The sequence below is a fragment of the Periophthalmus magnuspinnatus genome, chromosome 11 (assembly GCF_009829125.3).
Source record: "Periophthalmus magnuspinnatus isolate fPerMag1 chromosome 11, fPerMag1.2.pri, whole genome shotgun sequence".
In the NCBI taxonomy this organism is placed as follows: domain Eukaryota; kingdom Metazoa; phylum Chordata; class Actinopteri; order Gobiiformes; family Gobiidae; genus Periophthalmus; species Periophthalmus magnuspinnatus.
In genome coordinates, this window is record NC_047136.2 from 3,259,707 (window position 1) to 3,277,012 (window position 17,306).

General features: G+C 40.7%; 1 protein-coding gene across 1 annotated transcript in view; it reads right to left on the reverse strand.

Annotated features, from left to right (window-relative positions):
• The window catches only part of kiaa1522 (KIAA1522 ortholog), a 63,399-nt gene extending 57,021 nt beyond the window's left edge, over positions 1-6,378 (reverse strand). The window contains exons 1-3 of the mRNA XM_055225372.1: positions 6,166-6,378; positions 5,904-6,073; positions 2,477-2,822 (exon numbers count right to left, since the gene is read on the reverse strand). Coding sequence (XP_055081347.1) covers positions 2,477-2,702 — 226 coding nt within the window. The 5' untranslated portion in view covers positions 2,703-2,822; positions 5,904-6,073; positions 6,166-6,378. The remainder of the gene's footprint in view (positions 1-2,476; positions 2,823-5,903; positions 6,074-6,165) is intronic.
• Positions 6,379-17,306: the final 10,928 nt, after the last annotated feature.

The window sequence follows — 17,306 nt, forward strand, 5'->3', positions numbered from 1 at the left end:
CACACCGTCTCTTACAGCTGTTTCTTAAGTCATTCTTCTTAATTAAAGCCTCTGAGTGGTTGTTAACGCCGACGGTGGCTCAGTCGGTAGAGCCCACTTTGCCCACTGACCTGCTATAATGTTGTTACCTCGTCAAAAACAGACCTGGAGTTGTGTTTTGTTCCATTTACACATGTTTGGAGGTGTAGACAGACTAATAACGCGAAATTATTCAAAGCTCAAAACGCTCTGTTGCACCTTGTGATGTCATGAAGTGGTAGTTTTCACGTTAACAGCTCCTTTTACCTTTAGTTCAGTAGAGATTTGAAATGCCAGGACTGAAAGGATTCTAGAAATGAAGGTGTGTGGAGTTTAAAAACACCGTGGAGCACTTCCTGTATTACCACATGATGACATCACAAGGTGGAACAGATTGTTTTACAGTTTGAGAGAAGAACGCAGCCTAAATATGCAGGTTTTGTGTGTTAAACATGTGTGAATGAAACAAAAAAACACAACTCCAGGTCTGTTTGTGATGAGGGAACGACATTAGAACAGATCAGAAAACAGCGTAACGTGCTCTTTAATATCGACTTCCTCCAAAACATACTCAATTCTAAAGAAAATAGCTTTGGTGTAATAACTAGAAAGCTAATACAGGCATGAGCTGTACAACAGAACACATGTCCACAAAGCCCTACACATACAGTGACAAAAGCCAATGGAAAAGTCTTTATAAATGGAACAAAAACAGGAAATGTGGAAAGTGGGTAATCCCTGTGCAGGGGTCAGGCAGACGCATCAGTAAACAGAAAGAGGGATTACACCCCAGAGCCTGCATGTCTGTGTGTGTGTGCGCGTGGGGGTGTGTGTGTGTGTGTGTGTGCGTGTTGCGGGGGTGAATGTTCAAACTGATGGCCCCATGATAACTTTTAAAACTATTTCTTAATCTTAATCCACCGTGAAAGAGCTGGCTACGTTCCGTCATTGGCAAACCCCACTGTGGCGTGTTGGTATCTGTAATAATAAAAGTGGCTAAAGATGGGAGTTTTCTTCAGTGGTGTCACGATAACACATTTTAAAGCACGAAATATTGCAATCAGGGGTCAGAGGTTAGAGTGTTAAGGGTCAAACAGTGGACAGGTAGCTGCGGGTGGATGTCACTGACAACATGTTACAACCACGACACAAATAAAATGAAAACTTCACCAGAGACACAAGAGACGAGTTTGTGTCTCAATGCTAACGCTAATGCTAATGCTGATTTTGATAATAAAAATAATGTGTACTCTGAAGTATTCTACATATAAAAATAACCATGTAGTCTTTATTTTAATTCATTTAAATACGTTGTTTGCGTTATGTTTTTTGAATTTAATAAAAGTGACTTTGAGCTTTGAGACACAGTGAGCTAGCTAGCGTGCTAATATGCGCAGAGCCTATCAACAGGTTAACAACTACACAAGAGAACGGAAGAACTACTCAGTCAAACGTAGGAAATTGTATTTATATTTAACAGTGATATGCATTACACAAACTTAATACAGCATCCTCAAAACAATTATTTCACAAAAACATGTATTTATGTTTTTTTTAAAAGTTGTTTCCTCTGACTCTGATCAAACAAACCTCCACCACAACTAGTTTTATGCATCTGAAAAAAACAACTCAATTCTCAACATCCCATGTGTTAGAGAAGAACAGAATCACTAATGAAAGAAAAACACAATAATCACTAATGTTACGTTATTTTCTGATCTGTTCTAATGTTGTTTCCTCGTCACAAACAGACCTGGAGTTGTGTTTTTTTTGTTTCATTCACACATCTTCAACACACAAACCCTGCATATTTACGCTGAGTTCTGCTTCTCTCAAACTGACAACACTCTGCGCCACCTTGTGATGTCATCATGTGGTGATACAGGAAGTGCTCCGCTGTGTTTTTAAACTCCACACACCTTCATTTCTAGAATCATTTGGATCGTTTCAGCTCTGGATTTGCCAATCTACAACTGAACTAAAGGTAAAAGGAGCTGTTAACTTGAAAAATCTACCACTTCATGACATCACATGGTGGAACTGAGCATTTTGAGTGTTTAAAGTGTTACTCAAACATGTGTGAATATACGAAAACACAACTCCAGGTGTGTTTTTGTAGAGGTAACAGCATTATAACATGACCTAAAGCTCTCAGTAGTCACGTTTGTGTCATATTGGACCCTTTAAACCACCAGGGCTTGGACAGGCAAGACCAGAGGTGACGGTGCCTTTTCTGTGGCAGCGCCCAGACCACAGAACAGCGCCCTCTGCCTGTCAGATCCTCTCAGTCTTTAACACAGTTCAAGACTAGCCTGAAAACCCACCTCTTCTCCCTGGCATTTAACACTAGCTACGCAGGATGATGTTTTATTATTCTTTTCCTATGTATCGTGTGATCTGTGTATTTGCTTTTTGCTTCGATTTTCATACAGCAAAATGTATTCCAAAGTTAACTCACCTTTTGTAGAGTCGTGCGCGTTGTCTTTGCCGTCTTTCACGCCGACTGCGCTTTGATTGAGTCCATTGGCGAGGCTCTTCTTCCTCTTGCTCCCCTTTAACCAGCTGAAGGCTTGACCCAGGGAGCTACCCGGCTTTCTGTGCCCGCGCTGAACCCTCGCCTCCCGGGCCAACACCTCGGTAATGTCCTTAGGCACCAGTTCTCCCGCCGACCTCCTCCTCGACATCTTTGGAGAGCGGTCCGAGCTTTCAAAATCAAACCTAGAGCAGCATCTAGAGCGGACGGCGGATCCGGCGAGTCCCTTCTTTGGCCCCTGTCGCTGTCATAAGTTGTAGTTCTTCAGCACCTGGGACAACAGAGAGAGCAGCAGGACGAGAAGGAAGGAGAACGACGTGAGAGTATGACATAACCGACAGATAAACCGACGCAAATCAAAAGCGAATTAAGTATAATAGCGAGATTAGCTGGGATGAAACTTCACTTAAGAAGGCTTATGGCGCAATATGGGGTAAAACGCAGGGCCGGTTCAGACTATAATCAGACTGAGCAGCTGCTGAGGGTCCCGAGGCCACCAGAGGGCCCCCAAGAGCCTATACATTTATAAAGAAAATAACATAATATATCAAGTTTTATTAGACACGGGGCTTGTGTGTTTACAGCAGACTAAATATCCCTCTAAAACAATTACATTTGTTTTATATCTATAGTAGCAAAAATATCTACTGCTGTTACGTTTGTTTTTGAGTCGGGCAGAGGTGAGGGCAGCTCTGTGTTTACACCGGAGCAAGGACCCGACATAATGTAAATATAAGCCCACTGTCGCCAACTGGAACACATTAAAATCCAACAGAAACGAAGAAAAAATGTCTAGAATTTTAAAACTACTACTTTGGAGCCGATGGACAAATTTGGAATTGTGACCACGAGTATCATAGCAACCAAAGAGCCAATCCAGAGCGAGGCTGTTTAAGGCAACGCCCCTTCCCGGTTAGCAACGCTGTCAATCAAACCTGTTGCCAATGCTAGCGGGAGTGACTTTGGGGAAAAAAGGCGTCTGATTTGTCTGTTATTAATGTTCATATCTTGATTTACAGACACAATAGTGAAATAAAAACCCCAGGATCATGTAGAGCGGGTTAAAACAAACATTTAAGACCAAAATGACGAGTCTGACAGCAGCAGGTACCAAAATATACATGTTAAGTTGATATAGTTATTATCGTGACAGGTCAACAACTCAAACTCAGTCAAAGTTCAGTTCTATTTTGCAAAAGTAAATCATGTTATTTATCCCCACAGACCTCTTCAACATCATCCTTTATGCAAACGATTCAAGATCAGGACAGTACTTTTCACTTAGCGCCCTCTACCTCACTGTTAGCGCCACTACTCCCTGTCCAGTTTTATCTCTGAGGTTTTTGCAGAGTCATGCTAAAATGGATAAATATTTAAAGATGAGGCAGTGGACAGGGAGCTGCGGGTGGGTTTTATTGGACACAGGACACATTTGTTTTATATCTTTAGTAGTAAAATACACACACCTGAAGGATTATTAGGAACATCACACTAATACGGTGTTTGACCTTTCGCCTTCAGAACTGCCTTAATTCTACGTGGCATTGATTCAACAAGGTGCTGATTCATTCTTTAGAAATGTTGGCCCATATTGATAGGAGCATCCTGCAGTTGATGGAGATTTGTGGGATGCACATCTAGGGCACGAAGCTCCCGGTTCCACCACATCCCAAAGATGCTCTATCGGGTTGAGATCTGGTGACTGTGGGGCCATTGTAGTTCAGTGAACTCACTGTCCTGTTCAAGAAACCAATTTGAAATGATTGGAGCTTTATGACATGGTGCATTATCCTGCTGGAAGTATCCATCAGAGGATGGGTACATGGTGGTCATGAAGGGATGGACATGATCAGAAACAATGTTCAGGAAGCCCGTGGCATTTAAATGATGCCCAACTGGCACTAAGGGACCTAAAGTGTGCCAAGAAAACATCCCCCACACCATTACACCACCACCACCACCACCTGCACAGTGGTAACAAGGCATGATGGATCCATGTTCTCATTCTGTTTACGCCAAATTCTGACTCTACCATTTGAATGTCTCAACAGAAATCGAGACTCATCAGACCAGGCAACATTTTTCCAGTCTTCAACTGTCCAATTTTGGTGAGCTCATGTAAATTGTAGCCTCTTTTTCCTATTTGTAGTGGAGATGAGTGGTACCCGGTGGGGTCTTCTGCTGTTGTAGCGCATCCACCTCAAGGTTGTGCGTGTTGTGGCTTCACAAATGCTTTGCTGCATTCCTCGGTTGTAACGAGTGGTTATTTCAGTCAACGTTGCTCTTCTATCAGCTTGAATCACTCGGCCCATTCTCCTCTGACCTCTAGCATCAACAAGGCATTTTTGCCCACAGGACTGCCGCATACTGGATGTTTTTCCCTTTTCACACCATTCTTTGTAAACCCTAGAAATGTTTGTGCGTGAAAATCCCAGTAACTGAGCAGATTGTGAAATACTCAGACCGGCCCGTCTGGCACCAACAACCATGCCACGTTCAAAATCGCTTAAATCACCTTTCTTCCCATTCTGACATTCAGTTTGGAGTTCAGGAGATTGTCTTGACCAGGACCACACCCCTAAACGCATTGAAGCAACTGCCATGTGATTGGTTGATTAGAAAATTGCATTAAGGAGAAATTGAACAGGTCCTAATAATCCTTTAGGTGAGTGTATCTGCTGCTGCTACGTTTGTTTTTGAGTCGGGCAGAGGTGAGGGCAGCTCTGTGTTTACACCGGTGTAAACAACCTTTTATAGTGTAAATTTAAGCCCACTGTCGCCAACTGGAACACATTAAAATCCACCAGAAACGAAGAAAAACTGTCTAGAATTTTAAAACTCTTGACCCCGCCCCCCCCCCCATATATGTGTGTGTTCTGTTCTTGTGGCTGTGTTCGTTGTGACATTCTGGATGTTTTCAGTCTGATGTTGGTCATAAAAACACAAATACAACTGGTCAACGTGATGAGAGCAGAGTCAGAATGTTGTCAAATGTGAAGGGGGTTCCTGCCGTTGGGGGCCCCAGAGACAAATTCAGCCTAGGGCCCCCTTAAATCTGGGAACGGCCCTGCTAAAATGTGAAGAAATCATCAGAGCAAATGTATTAATCGTGCGTAAGCCTGAGGTAAACTGCAGGACTTTAACATCGTCTAGTCAGGGAGTTTCTTAAGACGTATTTCGTGCGTTTGTAAAAAAAACAAAGCAAAAAACAAGACCTTGACCAGTGCAGCCTTTACAACTGTAGTGTCTCATATCAGCAAAACAACACGCGTAACCCGTTTGTGTCTTTGTATCAGCTGAGAAAAAGGCTAATTTGTGCGTTTGTGCCTGCGTGTGTGAGTGTGTAACTTACTGTGGCAGCGCTGTCCACTCCACAGCTCCCCCGCTCGCTCTCTGTCTGTCCATAGCAGACCATGCGTGTGTGTGTGAATGAGGAGGCAGATTCTCACAGTGAAGCTAGCCCCGCCCCCCTGTCCCGGAGCCAGCAGCCTCTCCTCCCACCTCTGCACGTCCTGTAACAGCCTAGTCACACGATTTCAAAAACGGGATGTAAAATTTGCACCTTTTCGCAGCACAACAACGCAAACTTACATGATAATATTAGCGTGACCTACCAGACATGACGTTTTGTGTTTTTTTTAGTTTCTTAATTTATCCTCCTTTGCGTGGATCAGGTGTTGTCGTTTCCAGGTTTTCGAGGAAAGTGAGGTCAAAGGTGAAGCCGTGAAGCGGGAAAGTACTAAAAGAGAAAATGCACATTAAAACAGCCATGGTTAAGTGTCGAAACGAGACAAAAACGCAAGCGAAGGGTTTGAAAGACGCAGCTGTTTGGACTGCGTTTTAAAGCAAGACAGGTAGAACGAGTCAAAGGTAGAGGAGGAGGGTGTGTCAAACTCAAGGCCCGGGGGCCAAATGCGGTCCGCCAGGTCATTTTATGTGGCCCGCAAGAAGATAAATTAAAAGGCATGACTGTCATTTTAAAATAAGTCTGTGCTGCTTTAACGTGTGCACTGACAATAAACTAATGAGATTTTCCCAGCAAGTGGAACTCAGAAATATTAGCAAATAATCATCACAAAATGTTCATGAAGAGGAAAATTGTTGGCGTGGAAGGAAGTTTTAAGGAAGAAAGGTGAAGGTGAATACAAGTTTGTGCTTTAAGAAGAAAAACCTGTGTGTTTTTTGTGTTTTGAGGCGAGGTCGGTACAATCTACGTCGACATTTTGACACCGAACACGGAGCTAAGTGTGAAAAAGTTAATCTGCAAGAAAAACAACAAATTGTCCAATAATTAAAAGGCTGTAAAAGTCAGTTTTTGAAGCAGAGCTGAAGGTCTGTGAGCAGGTGTGTCCCGACCAGATACACACAGAAAGCGAAAGTAATTACATTTATTTTACACGACATTCGGTTAAATTTAGTGACATTTACGCTGCCGCACAGTCACATCTGGCCCATTTTGCTGATGTGGCCCTCGGTGAAAATGAGTTTGACGCGTTTATGCTAACTTTACACGCTTTAACCCTTCACGGATACTTGCGAGTAGCCCCCCCATCCCGTTTCAAAATCTCAAACACGTACCGCGCAAACAAAGTAGTGACATCTGGAAGCACTTTTTTGGGGGGATTTCTCGTCTGCCTACAACGTTACGTAATGCCGTGCAAGCTGTTCTTAATGAAATCTAACGCTGACTGCTGTGGAGATCTGCTGGTAGCGTCGTGGGTGTGACTTCGGAAAAAAAAAAAAGAGATGATGGATGTGCTAAAGACGGTCTGAACATGGGCGAAGCAAAATGTGACGGGAATTAGGGTTTTTTGGAATGAAATATTGAACTGAAACTTGTGTTATTTGGGGGAAAAAAAGAGGTCACGCTTTAGTCGGGAATTACAAGAATGTGCTTACGGTGAAGTAGACGTGTTCTCGTTACATCGGATTCCTGGTTCTGTCGTGTCTGTTTCATTTTACTCCCCCGTTTCAAGTATTGTTGCTTCAGATGACGTCATGACAAACTGAAGTTCAATCGTATTTAAAACACAGATGGGAGCAGCTGGAGTCAGTTTTGTTCAAATGCAGATGTGTGTTGGAAGATAATGGAGTAGAAGTAGTGAAGTACTGCGTTTAAGTAGGATTTTTAGGTGTCTAAGTGCATTTTACAGTGGACAGTTTTTACTTTTACTTCAGTACATTTGAGAGCAGTATCTGTACTTTCTACTGCATTACGTTTTTGAACTGGACTGAAAAGTAAAAAGTACTTTTCATATGATTTGAGGGAGTATTTTTTACCATGTTCGTGGAAACATCCTGAATAAAGCTTAAGGGTTTGAGCAAAACTAAAATAAAAACACAAAATTCAGAAGAAAAATTAAGGAATAGATTCTTATTGTTACTGTGACAAAAATATGTGTAATTTTTAAACCAAAATCACTACATTTACACTTAAAAATGAACAACACTGTTAAATACTTTTACTTTTTACTCTTAAAGTACATTTGGTAAACAGGTACTTAGATACTTTTCCTTAAGCAGATTTTTTCATGTGATACTTTTACTCAAGTAACTTTTTACCTCTGTATCTGTAGTTTTACTTAAGTAACAAAATTGAGTATTGTGTTTTTTGGAGTATAAGTCGCACAAAATTCATGAGAAAAATGAAAGAATTTACTCATTTATCTTGTTGACCAAAATATGTCTCATTTTAAAACCAAAATCACTACATTTACACTTTACTTATGTAGATTTTTTCATTTGATACTTTTACTCGAGTAACTTTTAACCACTGTATCTGTAGTATCTGTACTTTTACTCAAGTAACAAAATTGAGTACCGTATTTTCAGGAGTATAAGTCGCACCAGTTTACTCTTAAACTATTATAACATATTTAAACTGGTACTTACATACTTTTACCTAAGTAGATTTCTTCATGTGATACTTTTACTTGTGTAAGTTTGAGTACCGCATTTTCTGTAGTATAAGTCGTCCCTGAGTATAAGTCGCACCAGCCAAAAAATGCAATAATAATGAAGAAAAAAACATATTTCACATATGTAGTTTTACTTAAGTAACAAAATTGAGCACAGTATTTTCAAATGAACAAAACTGTGTGAAATACTTTTACTTTTTACACTGAAACTACATTTTTAAACGGGTACTTGAATACTTTTACTTAAGTAGTTTTTACTTGAGTAACTTTTTACCCCTTTGTTTGTAGTTTTACTTAAGTAACAAAATCGAGCACTGTATTTTCTGGAGTACAAGTCGCACCCCTGGCCAAACTATGAAAAAAGTACGACTTATATTCCAGAAAATACAGTACTTCTTCCACCATTGTTCGTCGTACAGTGAGTTCTTGGGTCTACTCTTAAATAGAAATGATCAGGCTCAACATTTGTGCGTTTACATTTTGGATATTTCACGACAAAGTACAAAATAATCGATGGGGGGAAAAAAAAAACTGTCTCTCGCGATGACGTCATTGTCCCGCCATCTGGGAGTATGACATCATCACATCCTAAAATCTCAAAACCACCAATTATATATAGGAAACTATGCCCGAGTTTGAGACTGAGTGGGCAAAAAACCCCAAAAAAAACACACTGTTGCCATAGCGATTACACATTTAAAACCCAAATATATCTTCAGAACGTGGAGTGCTATAACTCGCTATCATAAAAGTAAGTATAATCTGTATACCAGCGCAGTAAGGGACCGTCTTTTTTCTGGGGGAACTAGGTGGGGTCTAAATGAGTCACAGTTTATTTCACTTTCGCGGCGCGGGAGTGAAAAGTTTTGCCGTTTCCGTGACGACGACACAAAAACACGACCTTATGTATGTTGACACGGCGCAGAAGGAACAACAAAATCATTCCGCAAAAAGTACAGAGTCATTTAACTGTTATTTTCGAGCTAAATATTTAAACCGCGGCGTTATTAAGAGCTAATTAGCGGCGGTGACATCAGGAGTGAGTGTGATGTATCGACACAAACGCAATTGTCGATTCTGTGGGATAATTTTGCGACTTATATCGTGTTTTTTTCTTTTTTTTTTATAATGTTTTAGTGGAGGCTCAGTGTGTATGATCTGAACGTCATCATTCCCGGGGCGCTTGGTTTAATCACCCAAAGCAAACAGTGTGTAACAGTGTGTAGCGTGTTAGCGAGGAGCGTGTGTGTGTGTGTGTGTGTGTGGGTGTGGGGGTGTGTGGGTGTGGGGGGGGGGTGTGTGTGTGTGTGTGGAGTCACCGAGAAACGAGGGCACAGCCAAAGTTTGTGCAGTAATAGACTCGGAGCAAAGGGAGAGGCTGAAATACAGGGATCCCTCAGCACAAATCAGACACAACTAGAGCAGAAAATACACACAAAATACACAAAATACTCATAAATACACATTAGATTTTTGTATTGTAGGGGAATGATGACGTCTGTACTTTACTTGAGTGCATTTTAAAGTTGGTATGTTTTACTTTTACTTCACTGCGTTTGAAAGCAGTATCCGTACTTTCTACTTCACTACATTTTTGAGCAGGACTGAAAACTAAAAAGTACTTTTATTATTGTCTGAGGGTTTATTTTTAACACATTCATAATTTGAGGAAAATAAAAATACATCGGCCCCTCGTTTATCGCGGGGGTCACGTTCTAAAAATAACCCGGAATAGACGAAATCCGCGAAGTATCAGCTTTATTTTTTACATTATTCTCTATGTTTTTGTCTGTAAAACCCCTCACCACACACTTTATACACTTTTCTCACACAGGCGTTAACATTTTCTCACATTTCTCTCTCGTTTAAACTCTCTCAAAGTTCAAACCTTCGTAGGCGTCTTTGTCGGTGCAGAACGTTTCATCGACATTGTGGGTTTTGTCGGGGAGAAAACAAATTGCAAACGTACAGCACTTCAGAGTCACACTGAGATCCAACGTTTATGTAAATTTGTCTGAACACATTCTGTACTGGACAGGAGACACGGCATGGAGGAGACTGATGGACAATGGTCTACAGTCCAACAGCCAATCAGGACGCACGACACAATGCATGATCATACTCTGGGAAACAAAATGTAAAAAAATGTAAAACTCCACAAAAAAATCAGCAAAACAGTGAGACCGCGAAGGATGAACCGTGATATAGCGAGGGACAACTGTACATGAATAAAAACAGCTGGAAAAAATAACAGATTCAGTCGTTTCTGTTCAACAAAAATCTGCGCAAATCACCTGTACTTTTTACTCTCCTAGTACATTTTTTACTCAAGTAGATTTTTCCATATGATACTTTTACTTGTGTATTTTTTTTAGGTGTCTGTACTTTTACTTAAGTTACAAAACTGTGTACCGTACTTCTTCCACTACTGTTGGTAAATGACATAGTAACTCCAGAGCTCTAATAGTACTGGTAGTAGCACATTACCTGTATACTTTCACGTCTTTTGAGTATTTATGCAGTATTTATGCATTTATATAGAACGGCTTTACAAACTACATTTAAACACGTAAAAGAAAACACTGACCTCAAGTGTCCAGACGTGTTTCTGCTGCATCTTTGTCACTCGTATCACTCTAGTATCACTCTATCACTCTATCACTCTAGTATCACTCCATCACTCCAGACGGCCCCTGTGCAGCCACCTTGTGATGTCATCAAGTGGTAGTTCTCACGTTAACAGAGGTTTTCAGCTTTAGTTCAGTAGAAGATTGACAACTGCAGAGATGAAATGATCCAAATGATTCTAGAGAAGAGAGAGAGAGAGGAAAGAAAGAGTGATGAGAGAGAGAGAGACAGAGATCGAGAAAGGGAGAGGGAGAAAGATGGAAAGAGAAAAGAGGGAGAGAGGGGAGAAAGAGCAGGAGAGAGAGAAAGAGAGGGAGGGAGAGAGAAAGGAGAAAGAAACAAAGAGAGAAAGACAGAGGGAGGGAGAGGGAGAGAGACAAGATAGCGAAAGAGAGGAGAGAAAGAGAGAGAAAGGAGAAAGAGAGAGAGAAAGAGAAAGAGGGAGTGTGATAGGGAGACAGAGAGAGGAAAAGAATAGCAAAAGAGAGAAAGAGAGGGAGAGAGAAAGAAATAGAAAAAGGAAAGAGGAGAAAGAGAGGGAGAGAGATAGAGAAAGATGGAGAGAGAATGAGAGGGGGAGAGAAAAGGAGAGAGAAAGCAAGGGAGGAAAAAGAGGGAGAAAGAGACAGAAAGAGAGAGGAATGGAAAGGGGGACAGAGGGTGAGAAACAGTAAACGAGGGATAATGAGAGAAAGGGAGAGAGTGATAGAGGAACAGAAAGAGGGGGTGATAAAAAAGGAGAGGGAAGAAAGTAGCTAATAGAAAGAGGAGAAAAAGAGAGGACGACAGAAAAAGAAAATCCAGAGCTGAAATGATCCAAATGATTCTAGAAATGAAGGTGTGTGGAGTTTAAAAACACAGCGGAGCACTTCCTGTATCACCACATGATGACATCACAAGGTGGAACAGAGTGTTTTCAGTTTGAGAGAAGAACTCAAATCCAGGTCTGTTTGTGACGAGGAAACAACATTGGAACAGAGATATTGGTCCTTTAAAGTCAGCAGATTATTTCACAGTTAAAGTTCTAAATGCTGCCGTTACTTTGTGGTGTTTAAAGTGACAAAACGACTGAAAGACAAAGAGCTGCGACTAAACATGGAACATTAGCTGCTCAATGAAGCTGTAGGAAACTGCTGTGGCTCTAGGAAACAGACAACAGCTCTAAGACAGCAGCATTTCACGAGCCCGAGTGAGTCCGGACACAGGCCTCAGCCGCAAACACAATATTTAAAGTTGAAAGCGGCGACGTCATAGAGAAACGTGCCGCTCTGTTGACCCGGGGTTAGCTCCTCCTCCTGATGGCCGTCTGTGTGATGTTATCTTCAGAGGAGGACGTGGGAGGGAGTGTGCCCCTTTAGACCTTTACACTTCCATCTTTTTTTATTACATTTTAGTATCTGGTTTTGTTTTACAGACACAAAATGCCTGTGTGTGATTCTAAGATGGGAGTAAGATACAGTAAATAATAGAAAAGATATTTACAGCAACATTTTAAAGGCTATATTTTACACAAAAGTGACTCTTGTGAGCTTTAAGTCGTGTTCTAATGTTGTTACTTCCTCAAAAACAGACCTGGAGTTGTGTTTTGTTTCATTCACACATGTTTGTGCTAAAAAAATGATCTGGTCCACCTTGTGATGTCATGAAGTGTTAGTTTTCAGCTGGCTTTTAGAGTGGAGGTGGTGGAGGTAGAGGAGGTGGCAGTGGTGGTGGTGGAGGAGGTAGTGGAAGTGATGGTGGAGGCAGTGGTAGTGGAGGTGGAGGAGGAGATGGCGTTGGTGGGCATGGTGCAGGTGGTGGTGGAGGAGGTAGTGGAAGTGATGGTGGAGGCAATGGTGGTGGACGTGTTGTTGGAGGACGTAGTGGAGATGGTGCTGGTGGTGGTAGTAGTAGTGGTGGAGGAGGTGGCTCTGGTGGAGGTGGCGGTGGAGGAGGAGATGGCGTTGGTGGACATGGTGCAGGTGGAAGTGCAGGTGGCTCTGGTGGAGGTGTTTTGTTGTTTAAAGAAAGAAAAAGAAAGAAAGAGAAAAGAAAGAAAGAAAAAGAAAGAAAGAGAAAGAAAGAAAGAAAAAGAAAAAAGAAAGAAAGAAAGAAAGAAAGAAAAAGAAAGAAAGAAAGAAAAAGAAAAAAAGAAAAAGAAAAAAAGAAAAAGAAAGAAAAAAGAAAAAGAAAGAAAGAAAAAGAAAAAGAAAGAAAGAAAAAGAAAAAAGAAAGAAAAAAGAAAAAGAAAGAAAGAAAAAAGAAAGAAAAAGAAAGAAAGGAAAAAGAAAAAGAAAGAAAAAGAAATAAAGAAAGAAAGAAAAAGAAAAAAGAAAGAAAAAGAAAGAAGAAAAAAAAGAAAAAGAAAGAAGAAAAAAAAGAAAAAGAAAAAAGAAAAAGAAAGAAAGGAAAAAGAAAAAGAAAGAAAGAAAGGTGGAGGCTGCTGGTTTTGACTCTTTCACACACTCTTTCCGTTCATCCGTCCGTCTCTTCTTCGTTTCTTCGTTTGGTCAAACACGAGCCGCGTCACAGCTGAAGTTTGAATCTTACACGTGAATTTACAGTTTCATAGTTTCCCTTTTATTCTCTGACTTTAAACCTTCATAAACAGAGAGTACGAGCGTGAAAATGTGAACACTTCTACACTTTAAACGGGATAAAATGCTCGATAAACGTTTGTGCTCACTGCTGACCCCTTGTGGTGGAACATTAGAATACAAAAACACTCACAGATTTACATGGACATTCACTTAAATACAATTATAGTGGAAAAAAACTGAACAAGGCGCCGTTATCTTACGTGTTTTAACATTAATAATTTAAAAAGTGCGATTGTGGCTTTATAAGTTGTGCGATTGTGCGTCTGTCCTCTGTTTGTCTGCTTCCAAACACGTTCCCGGGGCCTGTTTATCTGTGTTGACCTGGTAAGATCATAAACAGCGGGTCTCACACAGGTTTGGGGCGATGACAGTGTGAAGACGGCAGCTGACTCTCTGAAATATAAACATTACACGAGGCAGTTGTCGTTAAACACACTTACCCAGAGTGAGAGCGCCGTGTGTGATGAAGCGTCTGACAGGACCGAGCAAACACGAACAAATATAGAAGCAATAATTATCAGGAACTGGGAAGAGGAATTTTTTTTTTTTCTAAAGTGTTTTTCTTCTTCTCAGGACATGAAACAACATTGTGAACTGCCTGTAAAAATGAATTAACTTGAGTTCTATTGTAAATACACAAACACATCTTTCTTTTTATGCTTTGAAAAACATTTCAACATTTTTTGGGGAAATTTCAACACTGTTTAGATTCAACGTTTAGGCCTGAATAAGGAAAATAACTTGCAGTTACACCGACTGACCACTGAATTGATCTCAATGGAGTGTGGCAGCAGAGAGCACTCTAAAGCAGTGGTCCGGCCAACGCTTGAAAATTTTACCGTGGACCGGGGGGGCGCTAATGCTTATGCTAATGCTAATGATTACACATGATACACATTTGACCCACAATTAAGTTAAGAGCAGATTAAACCACACTCACCGATCAGGAACAGCATCCAGTCCATTAAAACATCAGGTCCTCTGCTCCTCAGTCCATCATTAGATCTTCACTCGGTTCCACGAACCGCTCCGGGTCCAGATGTCTCTAGTTTAACTTGTACAAACATCCACAGTGTCCTCGGTCGCGTACTTCCTTTGTTTTGTCCGTTTCGTCATGTTTAAAACACAAAACTGCTGCGTAAAATTACGCAATACGCGCGCGTAATTTTACGCGCGGATCTTTATATCCAGTCTCGTGTTTTTACGCGGAGAAGTGACGGAACAGATTTCACTTTCCTGCAGCAGATTGGACATGGAGGCTCTAACTTCCTTTGTGGACATAATTTCTTGACTGGATTATATTCTCTGGACCTTTACGGAACGAATGAGACCAACTTTGTGTGAATATGTTGATGTTTGACAGAACCAGAGCCTCAATGGTAAGTGAAGTCCAGATTCACATTTCTGACTTCTCTGTATAAACGTCTTTCCTGTCAACACTGTGGTGATTACAGGTGTAAATGGTTTACATATTCAGAAAGATGAATGTCGTAGCTTTCATTTGATGTGTAGATTGTTTGTGTGGGTGACGCAGAAATACACGTACATTGCTGTAAAGTTGTAACGTGTAACGCGCGCGGGCCGTCGGAACGATAAGTGGTTAAGTTGTCGGCGCTCGAGTGACGGAAATGTAACCGAGAGAATCCGGTCATTTTTCAAAATAAAAGATTTTTCAGACTCAGATAATAAATACAACGGAAATAATTAATTATTTCTTGGATGGCCGGTGGCCCGGTACCAATTGATCCACGGACCGGTACCGGTCCACGGCCCGGTGGTTGGGGACCACTGCTCTAGAGGCTCCACCACATAAACTATGGAAGCCCGTTTCCGCCATGAAAAAAAAAATAAAAGCCCCACAGAAAGTCGAAATTACGAGTTTTAAACTCGAAATTACGAGTTTTAAACTCGTAATTATGAGTTTAAAACTCGTAATTATGAGTTTAAAACTCGTAATTATGAGTTTAAAACTCGTAATTATGAGTTTAAAACTCGTAATTACGAGTTTAAAACTCGTAATTAGGACTTTTAAAACTACTAATTATGAGTTTAAAACTCGTAATTAGGACTTTTAAAAGTATGAATTATGAGTTTATAACTCGTAATTTTGGGAATGTAACATTTACAAAAAGTGAACCTTATCAATTTTGATTAAATGAATTTGGTATTTTAATAATTTCCTCAATAAACCAGCGGGGTTGTGACCAGCTGGCACTCTGCTCAGACCAGGAAAACGAGCGCTCACAGACACAGAGCACAGCTCATGAGTGGTCAGAACAGCACTCAGGGCCCACTGATTTGTTCAAGACGCCAGAAACTTTACTGGAGCTTAATTTATTCATTTCTTAAAAGTATGTAGGTGATAAACATAACAGTCCTCCTCCTGTCTCCTCTGCTCTGTACACTCAGTTGCAGTGTGCTACAAGCTCAATTAAGACTTTAAAAGTTCTAATTACGAGTTTTAAACTCATAATTAGTAGTTTTAAAACTCATAATTACGAGTTTTAAACTCATAATTAGTAGTTTTAAAAGTCGAAATTACGAGTTTTAAACTCGTAATTACGAGTTTTAAACTCATAATTACGAGTTTTAAACTCATAATTACGAGTTTAAAACTCGTAATTTCGAGTTTAAAACTCGTAATTTCGAGTTTAAAACTCGTAATTTCGACTTTCTGTGGGGCTTTTATTTTTTTTTTCATGGCGGAAACGGGCTTCCATAATAAACCAATGCATTAAAGAGAAAGTTGTTTTAGTAGCTGTCCACTGCAGTGACCGCTGTGCACCAGAGGGTTAAACTGACGAGGCGATAGTGTGCGGCATCACCGGAGTAAAACAGACACAGGTTTTGTTACAGTTAAACAAAGAGAAATGTGAGAAAATGTTAATGCCTGTGTGAGAAAAGTGTACAAACTGTGTGGTGAGGGGGTTTACAGACAAAAACATATAGAATAATTGTAAATCTGACAAAGTTCGCGTTTGTCCTTTTTAATATTACCATCAATTTGTTCATTTCCAATAATTGTTCAATATACAACTGAGCAGAACTATCCCGGGTTTGTTTTGTTTAGTTTACCTTTTAATTTAATCACCACACACACTTGTTACTTTAAAGATATTTTACTTGGTTGAATGTAGTTATTTCAGTTATTTTTAGTGATGTGATGTTCCATATTGAGGTTTCGAAGCGCGTGCCGTGTTGAGTAGGGGGCGTTTTTGAGACGCGCGTATCGAGGCCCGGCTGTACCATGTGACTGATTCAGGAAGTGGTTCTGATTTTGCCGCGAGTTTTGAAAGCGATATAAACCCGTCAGGATTCATTCAAAATGTGGGTGTTTGATGGAGAGTTGTGGACAGAGAGTTTGGAGAGAGTTTGGAGGCACTTTGGAGACACTTTGGAGACAGTTTGGACAGAGTTTGGACAGAGTTTGGACAGAGTTTGGACAGAGTTTGGACAGAGTTTGGACAGAGTTTGGACAGAGTTTGGACAGAGTTTGGACAGAGTTTGGACAGAGTTTGGAGACAGTTTGGAGACAGTTTGGACACAGTTTGGAGACAGTTTGGAGACAGTTTGGAGACAGTTTGGACAGAGTTTGGACAGAGTTTGGACAGAGTTTGGAGACAGTTTGGA